Source organism: Anneissia japonica, unplaced genomic scaffold (assembly GCF_011630105.1).
Source record: "Anneissia japonica isolate Jap-2015-1 unplaced genomic scaffold, ASM1163010v1 scaffold1511_len2985839_cov193, whole genome shotgun sequence".
NCBI lineage: Eukaryota > Metazoa > Echinodermata > Crinoidea > Comatulida > Comatulidae > Anneissia > Anneissia japonica.
In genome coordinates, this window is record NW_022685291.1 from 2,794,806 (window position 1) to 2,808,358 (window position 13,553).

General features: G+C 33.0%; 1 protein-coding gene across 3 annotated transcripts in view; it reads left to right on the forward strand.

Moving 5' to 3' along the window:
• Positions 1-11,666, forward strand: part of LOC117110854 (5-aminolevulinate synthase, erythroid-specific, mitochondrial-like) — a 17,249-nt gene extending 5,583 nt beyond the window's left edge. For 2 of the 3 annotated variants that reach the window (XM_033253704.1, XM_033253691.1), the window contains exons 3-12: positions 2,018-2,140; positions 3,244-3,300; positions 7,114-7,260; positions 7,571-7,808; positions 8,144-8,328; positions 9,018-9,197; positions 9,637-9,801; positions 10,005-10,144; positions 10,395-10,523; positions 10,957-11,666. In XM_033253704.1, coding sequence (XP_033109595.1) covers positions 2,018-2,140; positions 3,244-3,300; positions 7,114-7,260; positions 7,571-7,808; positions 8,144-8,328; positions 9,018-9,197; positions 9,637-9,801; positions 10,005-10,144; positions 10,395-10,523; positions 10,957-11,310 — 1,718 coding nt within the window. In that variant the 3' untranslated portion in view covers positions 11,311-11,666. The remainder of the gene's footprint in view (positions 1-2,017; positions 2,141-3,243; positions 3,301-7,113; positions 7,261-7,570; positions 7,809-8,143; positions 8,329-9,017; positions 9,198-9,636; positions 9,802-10,004; positions 10,145-10,394; positions 10,524-10,956) is intronic. The other variant, XM_033253697.1, reaches the window with a different exon arrangement.
• Positions 11,667-13,553: the final 1,887 nt, after the last annotated feature.

Sequence of the window (13,553 nt, forward strand, 5' to 3'; positions counted from 1 at the left end):
ACCAGGAATGCTTCTTAATTGAAAAGATGTAATAATATTTGGCAGGCTCATTTGCTTTCCATTTGCCTGATTAAATTGGTTTGCAATTCGGAGCAAATGTGCTGTAAGTTATTCATTAGGAAACCCTACTGATGCTAGGTTGCTAAGGGCAACATGTTCTACCAATCAGAATGTCTCTTGAATCATATGATTGCTGTTTGTATTAGATCAACATTTTAGTGCTGAATTATATTCAGATTTATAAAGATAAAGATTTTTCAATTTTTATAGAAAGTAAAATACTTTCATATGTAAATAAATATATGTAAAGTAATCATTTATGATTACTTTACATATATTTACTCAAGCAAAAGATAGAAATAAATAATGAATGTTGGAGTATATTCAAATACACATAATAATGATAGATTATAATACATTGATAATACAATTTATAATATAATAAAATTAATTATAGTATAAAAAGTAATATAATGATAGGTTTTATAAATTGATAATAAAATATATAATATTAATAAAATTAATGATAAATATAAAAGAATGATTTTACTTGTAAATCTTATGATTCATTATTCTGAATTGCCTTGAACTAGGCAAGTAAGTAGTAGGAGGATTAATAATTATTTACTTAAAAATGAGAAAGTGGTAGTGAAGTTCAGTAGTAATATAATAATACTTATATTGTTCATGAAATTTGAGGAAGTGACTTGCATTACCAGTAGGCAAGCTCAGAGGTCAGATCCAGGAGTGATCAAGGAAACGTTATTTGATAAGTTTGCTAAATCTAAGGCTGAATGCCATATAATGGGCAGATGTTTCATGGACATGCCACATAAGATAGTGATAAAGTTCACTGATTGGCATATCCTTGGCGCTCCATGCCTAGAGTAAAGAAATTAAACCCTCCATGTTCACAATACAAAAAAAATATATTTTGGACATCACATATTAAACTGATTTGAGGTAAATGCAACCCAAGTTGTAAGAATTCATTATAGTGCATGCCTCTTTCATAAAAATCAGTGGCACTGGCAGATTCAAGTGGTGCCCAGCCAGTCCGGGACCCCCATTAAATTTTTTTTAATTATTTAAAAAATGGAGAAGAAAAAAGCAAATGTTATTCAAATTTATGTCTGAGAGAGGTGTCATATTCATACATTTTCTTAATACATCCCCTACTATGGTGGGGCTGAGATGGCATTGACCCCCTACCTGTGAAAATCCTTTCCTGGGCCCCCCTCTATTTTAAATTCCTAGATCTGCCACTAAAAGCATTATTAAGAACATTAATTTCTGAAGGACCATTGGTAAAGAAATTAATTAATATTTTTTTGGTCTCTAGATTCAAGATGAAAATTAACAAATGCTGATGCTGTTACTGTATTTACTGTTTGTGTGTGAAAGGTTTTTTGTTGAGAATGAAATCAAATGAAAATGATTTACCTGAATCATTCTATAATTGCACTTACCCTATTCATCTCATGACAATAGCTTGATAACGTATCAGCCACAGTGACAATGCATTACCTTATATGGCTAATATTCTGTACAGTCACACTATTTGTGTATTACCTGTGTCTATATTTTTTATACTTCCTGTCAATGATTTTTGTATTATCTGGGGTAGATAATACATTTGGCGGTAGGGGGTGAGCAAAAGTACACGCCACCCTCAGTTCCACCATGGTTGTGGCTGGGGTTTGATAATTTAGAGATTATGTACCTCTAGATGCCTGGGGGGGGGGGGCGTGGAGCGGTGCAATTGCACTGTCTGCACCCCTCTGCATCCGTGTTTGATTATGATATGTTAAAAATAACTGGACCATTTGGAAGACCAGTACTTTTGTATTGAAAATGTATCCAAGCAAAAGAAAGAATAAATTAGAATACCGGTAAATGTCAAGTTTTTGAGCCTAAAGGTTATTTTGACCTATGACCTACAACCTACTTTAGATAACTTTTAAATAATCAGTAATCTAAATAATGAGAGATTGTTTTGTTGTTTATTTCTTGGCAGCTGAAGGAGCAAAATGCCCATTCTTGGCCGAGATGAAGGACCTAAAGACAGTGGAGGATGGCGAAGAGAATGAGAACGTAATTGAACGAAGCAGCACGCAGTTGCAAGGAATAAAGACCAACGGTAAGATTTTACACATTAAACTGCTATTCAACATTTTAAAGGGGCAGTAAACACTTTATAGTTGTAACGTTTTAAAGGGACATTTAACACTTTTCTGGTAGCATTCAACACTTTCACAAGATAGTCACTATGTGTCTGTCTATATTCATTCTTTTATTATAATTGAAATGTAAACACCTTGTAGTGACCAACCATAATGTTTTTTGTACATGTCTGTTGAACAGTTACATTTTCTGTACTTGAGTTTTTTGAGTGCTCATGTATTTGTAAAGCTCTCATTAAAACAAATCTGAATTGCCTATTCAAATGCGATTCATTCTTAAATCTCTAAACTCTTATATTTTCCGACATGTTAACAATGTATCACATTTTTTATGGCTATTTATTAAATATATACTGTATTGTTTTAATCTGTAGTATTCTTCTATTGTATGTATGTATTTATAAACTGTTATCCTAGAGAAACGTGTAAATTAAAGTGACATATCAAGGGTGCGCGGGGGCGCATACCCCTCCAAAAAAATACTTGCGCAACTCTAGTTGCCTCCCTCACCAAAAAAAAATCACACTCAAGTAGTTAAAAATCACCTAAAATTACTTATACTACCTTATTTTACGAGCTAGTGCCCCTCATTTAATTATTGTGACCTTCACGTCCCTCATCAGCCCCCCCCCCCAATTTTGAGACTCCTTGACACACCACTGGTAAATTAACTTTATTTATTGATTGCTAATATTCATTTGCTTATATTTGAAATGTTAAGTTTGACTTAATGCCAAAGTCTTTCTAAGGTGATATGACACTGGTTATGGATCAAAATTCTATCAACATGATCTGTTCCCTGTAGATTATTCATAGTCATCCTATAATTCGCACAAATTTCATTCCTCATCATTCACATTCTGTACTGTTGAGAAAGATAAACACGCATAAAGTGTCTTCCCCACGGACGCAACCATTGACGTGCTCAGACTTCGACCTGAACTAATTCCAAATTGGTTTGAATCACAAATTTGAAATGCTATGGCGCTTTGTTTTTGAATATTGTTTTGAAACCATATATTTTATTTTAAAACTTGATAACTTAAATTTGTTTGTACAGATTCTATTCCATTAAAGGCATCATCAAAGGACCAGGTAGACACCACACCAGCCAAAGGTAAGTTAATTATAATTACTATTGTGTACCTTGTCATGAATTTATCTCAAGTTGTCTTCATGTGATGTCAAAGTGAAGTGTTTGATTTAGTAGCAAAGGAAATGTAAATAATAATCTTTCACACCATTGTCTGATATTATTGTATTATCTACTGTGATTTCCCAACCTTTGTATCTGAACATGACATTACACCAGTGTATGTTGTAATATAAGTATGTAGGACAATGATCAGGGATAAAAAAGAACTTTGTTACCAAGATAAAAAACTAACTTTTAGTTTACTTACAACAACAAAACACTGAAACTTACCATATATGGTGAATATAAACTTCAATATCCTTAATATATATAAAAAAATTATTTAAAAAATTAAAAAATAAAATGAAATAAAATAAATATAAAATACAGCATTTAAAATAACATTCTATAGGTCATAATACTTGATCTCAGTAAGTTTAAACAATAATTCAATTAAGAAAAGAAATGAATGATAATAAAAAGTGGGAAATATGAAAAATTAATATGGAATATTTACAACATAAGAGTACAGCAAACAAACTCTTACAATTTTTTATGAAACCACATGGGATTGAATGTATGATAGTGATTTCCTAAACAATAGATATGCAGTTGATATTTTTGATTAAGGGGAAGGATACAATGTTGATGTGTTGTTATAATGTGGATATCCTGTTGATCCCTTTGTACGTTTGGCAGGATTAAGGTCTCAGGATCTTGGTTAATAACTCATTCATGTATTTGAGCTTTGTAATCCCCACAGCTTCACATGTATTGATTTTTTCTTCCGATTGTGTTTGAAATTCTTTAGTAGTGAAACTTCTTATACAGTATTTGACGTCACAGCACCGGTAGTTTTTAGTGATTGGCTGAATTTTTGTAGCAGTTCTAATTATTTTACTCCCCTATTTTCGAAGCTTCCATAATGTGTCATCCATTTCTTTGATTAGGCCCAAGAAAAAAATGATTAGTTTACCAACCTCACCTGCATATCTTATATAATATTGAAGGGGAAAAAAATGGTTAAAAAAAAATTTTTTTCATTTATTTATTATTTTAATAAATAGTAGATATTGTTTGTATTGTCTCGATCATGTTTTTTACATTGAATATCAATGCACCAGCAAACAACCCATGGGTGATAATTGGCTTTAGAAAAATAAAAATAAAACGCCTCCCATCCTCGTCACTTTTCCAGCCCAAATAGCGTGACAAACTAATATTCTATGTTAACCTCCTCTCTGTGTTTTTATATTTAATCCCTCTCTGCTTTGAGGAAATATTTTGTATATTTCCTTGCTTTTTCATTCTGAGAGGCTATTTTTAGATTTTCATCCTCATTTTTTATTGTTTAGCACTTGAGTTAAAAACTGTAATCCTTGTCTTTTATACCTTTCACTTTCTCTGATTGGAATGAAATATAGTAGGTATATTCCATATGCTGAACAAGAACAAAAACATGTTAATGATTAGGGAGGAAGTACACAATTTCATTCCAAGTTGGGCTTGGTCACATGATCAAATCACAAATACCACTACAGTATACAATAATTGTATGTCTTTGTATCCTGCACCAACATTCAGTGACCATCCTTAACTTGAATGTCCTAAAGTGTATAATTGCGAACTTTGTCCAAAAATGAAAATTACAAATCCAAGAGACGATTTTGTAGTATGCGCTATAAAAGTATAAAACCATTTCCATTACACACATTTAAACTCCATTTGGCTTTGCTACCAGTATAATTTCTACATTAATGTATGCAATTTTTTTGTAAGATGTTTTTATAGAATTGTTCATTGTGAACCAATGATTTCAGCCTACGATCTGCTTGTTATTGTGTTTTCATACCTAAATAAATAAATAAGAAAATAGATGAGTACATATCTTGTAAATATACATGTGTTATGATAATAAATAGTAAAACTTGTCAAAATAAACAACAAGAGACCAAGTTTAAAGTGGTATCTGTAGATTCTCTCTTCAATAAGGAAATAAAGATTGCTAAGTTATGTAAAAAAAAGTGAACTACAAACTGCGAAAGATTGCCAGCAAAAAATGTATAGCTGTATAAACTGTATCATTTTTAAGAAACAAAAACAATAAAGTGAACAGTAGAGTATGTGATACTGGAAAAAATTGATGATGCATTCATTATCTACGAAGTAATTTCAATTGTGGTTAAATAATTTTAATCGAAAGCTCTTCCTATCATAATTGGAAACTGAAGGATTTTAAACTTATGGTGAAAAGCACTTAAAGCATATTGATTATGCCAATATCCATCTTGAGATGTGATTGTTACCATGTTGTTACTAAGGATGTATTATTTACAGTACCTTAGCAACCAATGCTGGACAATTAGTTATAAGGCAAACATCTGGTTGTGTATGGATTTAATTTCAATGAAGAACATCTTACTGTAAATGAATGTTTATAAAATGAGGCATTGAATATTGTATCCTGTAGGGTAATGGATTTGTGACATTAACATTACATATGTTCTACAATAGTTTCAAATTCGCATGAGGGTGTGGCCACTACTTAAACAAATCAAAAGATTTTCAACAAGAAAAAAATCATCCCACGGATTACTATAATTTACATAATAAACATTAAAATGATACATATTTTAAAATCAAAAATAATTTTTTTCTATAGTAATACAGTACAATGCCAAAGATGTAATAAAGCACCTTTTCATGATAGTTGGTTTACAGTTGATTTGAAGTTTTTTGTAAAACAATCAGGCTAAATTATTTGAGAAACAGGAAACAAATGGACTTGTTATTTTATTATTTGTTGTTTTCATTGTGAATAAGTGTAGCTATTCTTAGAAATCACTTAGTGCCATTGCATTGAACAAATATTACATCATAATTATGCAAATAATTACCATGTGATGTGATGCTTAGTTCCATTCCATAATTGGTTTTTTCATGATAGGAGCCTTCTGATTAAAGTATAATTTGAATATAGTAAGTAGATTGCAAATTTACTCCGGCCTTGTTGAGACATCATTATGGGATATCTTCTTGGTATAATCTATTATTCTGTTTACACTACAAAGATCTTAAAATGTACTCTGCCCTTTTTGAGATGTCATTATGGGATACCTTCTTGGTATATAATTATCTTATTTACACTGCAAAAATCTCCAAATTTGCTCTGTCCTTTTTAAGATGTCATTATGAGATAGCTTCTTAGTATAAAGTATCCTAATTACCCTACAAAGTTCTAAATTTTACTTTATCCTTTTTTAAGATGTCATTTTGGGATAACTTCTTGATATAAATTTCCTATTTACTACACTACAAGGAATGCCAAATTTACTCTGTCATTGTTGAGATGTCATTATGGGATAGCTTTTTGGACACAGTTACAAAGATCTCCAGATTTGATTATACCATAGTAGCTTTTAGATGCAGTCAGAATTCTGTTTTTGTTCTTTTACTTCCAACAGCAAGTATTACAGGATGAAATTATTGGATAAACTTAATAAACTATGCTTACATAACAAAGTGTTCAATGTCAAGAGCAGCTGATTATAGAATATGTACTATATATAACTCTTCATTCATTATAATATATAAAATGAATACAGTACTCCGATAATTTCCTGTACGTTAAGACTATTTATTGGTAGGCTTTTTTTAAACCGTGAGATTCATTGAAATAATAGATTCTATTCAGTTTGATCATAATTGAATCAAAATAGAATAAAATGAAACATGAAGTAAATTATTGATCTGTAAATCATAATTAATATGTTTTTATATTTTAATTAATTAAAGATGATGAAGCTGATAAAGGGACCATCTTGGACGCCATCAAACACCTACCGACCAAGAACCCAGCAGAACTTGAGAAGGAGAATGCTGAACTCAAGCTGGCTATGAAGCAACAAGCAATTAGTATGAGTCAGAAGAAATTCAATAAAGGTAAACACTCATCATTTTATTAAAAAAGAAAAAAAAAAATTCTTGCCACGTACAGGATGAAATTTTTCTAAAGAGTGGAGTTAATTTCAGTTGTGAGAAAAATCATGAATCTTGTAGGATTTGAACCAAGGACACTGGGAAAGGAAGACAGGCATCTTAACCACCAAGCTTAGCTTTTCTTCAAATGTTCCTTTAACAAAAGTAAACTATTAATTAGCCTGCAATATTAAATCTAAAACCCTAAATTTTTTCCCTCCTTTGTGTTTATTCGCAAATATATTTTATATGAAGTGCTCTTTTTTTTTCCCAGATGGCAAATTTGATTACGAAGAGTTTTTGAAGGCTGAAGTAGATGGGAAGAAGAAAGACCATACCTACCGTATATTCAAGAAAGTTGTCCGCGATGCTAATGAGTTCCCGTATGCGAAAGAGTACTCGGAACCAGCGGAACCTTCAGAAAAAAACAGCGATGGGCAACCGATTTCCGTCTGGTGTTCTAATGACTATCTTGGAATGAGCCGCCATCCTAAGGTTCAGGAAGCCGTAATGTAAGTATTGTAGTTTTCTTTGCTTGTGTGGTTTTAATGCTTTACCTAATTCATGCAAAAATGCAGATGATTATGTTGTTCCTAGTGTATAGAAATTATATGTTTTGCCATAAATACACTCAACACTAAATTTATATTCTACTTTGTGTTTAGAGTTTAGTGGTAAAAATTATGCCTTTTTGGTCTGCTTTCCCTGGGTGATATTTTGTAATTAAACTAAACTAATAATTGTCATAGATTGATAAATGGCTTCTGGGTTGAAATCATTCAGACTTTTCACCGAAAAGTTTATTTAATGGTAATTTTCTATTAAAAAATAATTTAATTTTTCTTAGTGACACTGTGTTGAAACATGGAACTGGTGCCGGTGGAACCAGGAATATATCCGGCAATTCCACGTTCCATGAGAATCTGGAAAAGCAGTTAGGTAAACTGCACAATAAGGAAGCTGGTCTTCTGTTTACCTCCTGCTATGTGGCCAACCACTCCACGTTGTATACCCTAGGACAGGCTCTACCAGGTGAGATAATTATTGAGTTGAATGGTCGATCGGTTAAGGCAGTGGTGCTGCAAACTACGGCCATAATATCAGCGCTGGTTTGAGCGACATGCTCGCTTATGGTTCTGGTAGTGCAACAAGTCTTTTCGAATGAGGAATATAATCCGTAGGCCCAGTGTAACAATTTGGCTCATGTGCACTTTAAAGAATCCAGTACATTTTTTAAGATGAGTAGGGTCTTACGTTTAGTTTCTCTGATTTTATCTCACAAATAAAACAACTCCACTACCTAAGCCTCATCATGAGATTTAGTTTATAAAGCTTAACTGGGCCCTGTGGAGAACAGTAGATACCTGGGTTACCGGGTAGCACAGACACGAAGGGACCCTTAGGGGTGAAGAAAGTCATTGATCGAGTTCCTAGTCCACATATCAAGTGCCCTGAGCATCTTATGTTAGATGGATATGGCGCTATATAAAACTATACTATTATTATTATTATATCTACTGAACAAGATAAACAATTTAATTTAAATAGATGTAGTTTTTCAGAATGGATTGCACTTTAATGTGTAGATTTTGAGGTTTAAAAAAGACATTATGACATTAAAAGAGAAGTAATGATTAAATATCAAGCTAGCACTTTGTGTCCTAGTGGGATCTGCATATTTATACCAAAGTTGATTGACACCTGCTATTTCCTCTTAACAGGTTGTGAGATTTATTCGGATGCTGGCAACCACGCCTCTATGATCCAGGGCGTGCGTGACAGCGGAGCACCCAAGTTTATATTTCGTCATAATGACCCCGAGCACCTTGAAGAATTACTTAAGAAGTCTGACCCTGCTGTTCCCAAAATAGTGGTGTTTGAGACTGTTCACTCAATGACTGGTACGTTTATGTCATTATATTGGTCTACAGGCTTGTCAACATATAAATGAGGTGGCATGCTCATCTCAGCCAATTAGAATATAGATAGTTCAGGATCATTATTATTGCAACATGCATAGATGGATGAAACTAAATTGTGAACATATGCAAGACTGTGCATGAAATTAGAGTAACTAATGAGCAATTGTGATGTAAATTTAGACCTGAATTTATTATGGGCTCAGCAAAATAGTCATGTGATCTTGTGATACAGTGCATATAACTCTTGGGATATATCACAAGATCACATGATCATTTTGGTGGTCATGTGATTTGGTGATTCAGTACATATAAATTTGGAATAGAAAGTTGAAATAAGCTGTAGTTTGTAAAGTTAAACATGATATTAGTTTTAAGTATATTTCAGGGTTAAATAAATGATATTTATTCTTTCAATTAGGTGCTGTGTGCCCATTGAAAGACCTATGCGATGTCGCCCACCGCTACAACGCATTGACCTTTGTTGACGAAGTTCATGCCGTTGGCTTGTACGGTCGCCATGGTGCTGGAGTTGCTGAACGTGATGGTTGCCTTGACGACATTGATATAGTTACTGGAACCCTAGGTAAGGCTTTGAATCAAGTACAATGGATCTTTTTTTTTTTTTGACATTCACAGGGTATTAACTAATAAACCTACTTTTAATGCACTAGTAAGGCTTTGGACTTTTGATACAATGATTGAGAATTAAGCTGTGCCTAGGTTCTTAATCTTTGGATACTGCTTGATTATACTCTGAATTTTTCAAATATTGTCTTTATTTTGTAGGCAAGGCTTTTGGTATGATTGGCGGTTACATCGCTGGCTCCGCCCACTTGGTGGACATGGTGCGAAGTTTTGCAGCTGGATTTATCTTCACCACTGCCCTACCACCGATGGTGCTGAATGGAGCTATAACCTCAATCAACGTGAGTCAACAAAAATAGCATCATTAAAGAATGAGGCACATGAACAACTTATTGATTATGTAAATATATTTGCTGTAGAGCAATGGTGCATCTAAGAGTCTTGAAATATTGGGGGGGCTGATGAGGTGGGGGAAGTGGCGCGATGATTAAGTGAGGGTGCACTAGGCTGCAAATAAGGTGATTTTGTACGATATGAAAGGGATTTTTCTTGTTATTTGTTGCTTAGTGGTCATTAATATTCATATTTCAGATTCTTAGCAGCGAAGAAGGGCGTGCTTTGCGTCATAAGCATCAAGATGCCGTGAAAGAATTGCGCAACAAGTTGATTTCAGCTGGGCTACCAGTAGTCCACTGCCCTAGCCATATTATACCTATTCATGTAAGTTTATCAATGTTCTCTAATCTATACAAGTTGATTTATTGATAATGTGAATTTTTTTAGCCTCAATGAAGCATAGACCTGACCAGAACATGTGACAAGAACATGTGACATGCCTAAATATGGTCATGATGACATCACATCATGACCACATATAGGCACATCATGACTATATATGGTCATGCAACAGTTTTTGTCAACGAAAATTTGATAGTGTGGATTGAGCTCTGGGATGTTTACATTTTTTGAAAGATGATTGCCCAATTATCAAATTTTGTATGTGAAAAAATTTTACTGATTCTTTGATTTAAGTATTTTACTCGCCACGTACAAAATATTGTAAAAAGTATAATTACTGTTAAGGTGTTTTATTATTATTATTATTATTGCTATTATTAATATTGCTAATTAATCAATGTTAATTTATTCTAAGGTTGGTAACCCCCAGGCTAGCACCCGCGTCGCAAATCAATTACTCGAGAAGCATGGCATGTATGTGCAAGCGATCAACTATCCGACTGTGCCACGCGGGGAAGAGAAGCTACGAATTGCACCAACTCCATTCCACACCACCGATATGATGGACGAGTTTGTAGCGTCCCTGACAAAAGTCTGGCAGGAGAGCGGGCTGAACTTTGACCAGAGTATATGCCCAGTCCAGTGCGAGTATTGTCGCATGCCGTGGAAACTGGATGCGATGTCGTGCCGTGAGAAGGAATTCATCTCGAAGGGTATGAACATCTCATCGCTGAATGAGAATGCAGTAATTGTGTCTCAAGCATGTTAAGCCTGTAGGGAGTTTATCCTTCTGGAGAAGAGAAGGGCGTTGATCCTTCTTTGGGCTTCGTTCTTTCATAGGCATACTAGACGCTGTATACCCAAATTCTTTCTATCTCTATTAAAATACTAGTATTAGATGTTATTATAACAATTGTAAACTTACCTGCCAATTACTGTACCCCAAATTACTATGTTATCCAACCACACATGCACTGCACATAGGAATTACAAATATAATAAATTCAAATAACAACTTTCAAACATACAGTAATTGTGTGTAAAGTTTTTCTCTTTTATTCTCAAGCAATGCAATGAATAGGAGTATATTGATAATTAAATTCTTATTTTACTGTTTAAAGAAATAAAAAAAAAAAAAAACTCAAAAATTGATTTACAGACAAAAATACAAAAATTCATACAGAATTGGTAATGATTGCATCATCATTATAGTGTATGTCTCCATTTGCTCCATCAAGTTCAAGACTATATATAAAAATAAAATGCAAGTGATCTAAACTGTGTGTGACACTATAGTCTAAGAAGCTTAGTGAGTGCAATTATTTTTACTGTGGTAAAAATCCTAGTTTTCGCATAAATGGAACCTAGGTTTGGAAAGGCAAGCATCCTACCCACAAAATTTATAGCTCCATGTAACATTTTTTTTTTTAATTTATTCAATTATTGGATAAATATATATTGGATTGTTTTTTTTACTTTCTGCCAAGGCTGATTATCCATTTGCAATTTCTGCATAATATCATAATTCTTAAACCAATGTTGTATTGAAATTAACAACAATTATTAACATTCATAACTGGACCAAATGGTAGAATAACTGTACACTACCTCAAAATAATATCAACATTTGTCTTATAATTTCTGAGTATAAAGATAGAAGTAAAAAATAATATTCTGGAATCTTGGCAAAATCTGTATCATTTGAAAAGTTGGTTTCTAATTGGAAAGGCTGGTACCGTATATATTTTTTACTGTGGAAAAACATTAAGCAATTGAAAGTTTGAAGCTATTCCAATACAGTATGTAGATTATGATTATGAATATTCAAATAAATAATTAGTGTATTCATTAAAATCTAGTCACTAATAACAGAGTTTCTACATAATTTTGTCAAGTTTAGCACTATCGGAGGCACGTCCAGAGCACCACCCAAGCTTCACCGCTTCTTCCAGTCTTACTGCCAATATTCTAAAACAACTGCCCAGCCATCTGCTAAGTAGTATCTAAATTTTACTGTATATTGCTCCAGTAATTCATAAATCTCTGCTAAAAATGTACCTTTCCTTAGTTTCAAACTTATTAACTCAACTGAATCAAAACGGTATCATTTCTGTATTACTATTTGTATTATGCTCAAATTATTATATTATATGAGGGAGGGCAGCAAATAAGTTAATATTTTTATTGTAGTATATGTACGTGGTGGTGGTAGACCCACATAAATGTAGTGAGCAGTCAAATTTATATAATGTATGTTATTGTTTCGTAGAAAACGGGATTGAATGATATATGTAAGATAGCGATAGATTTTTATCGGACTGAATTCAATTTTTGATTAATGGTATAATGAAATGAGAAAGATATATAGAAGATACTAATAAATATATGAGAGCTAGAAGTCCAGTTGTAGAGTTTTATTGAATTGATCGAGTACTACGCAATAAATCACCACATAATTATTTCATTTTAATGAATATGTGTGGAACTTGGAATACAAAACTTGCTATATCTCCTACTCAAGTTGAATACTTGAGTTGATCTTCTCCACTGAAGTTCAACAATTTGAATGGATCTTCTTACAGGTCTCCTTTTAAATTGACTTGAGTGCAACATGTTAGCTCCACTACAGTGTAATTACACTACTTGTATATTCTTCTTCAGTTATCATTGAAAATATTTTCCCGCCATTCCAAATTTTTATACAGTATGTACTGATTACTGTGATGTTTTTATATTTGACTTGACTATGCTGGACTCCAGCAGTTATGAATATCTGTACAATAAGTAACAGTTATTCACATGTGCGACCATCATCAACACCTATTGTTCGTGGCTCACTTGCTTTTTAATAAAGTGTGTCTGGATGTACTAGGCTAATGTTGTCTGGAGAGTGAAGCCTATCAACTGGAAACGGGAAAGTCCAATGTTGAATGGATTTCTTGGAGGAATAGGAGGTAGTAAGGCTCTGCAAAAAAATACAAACACAATCTTAAATAATATATGAATAAAGGT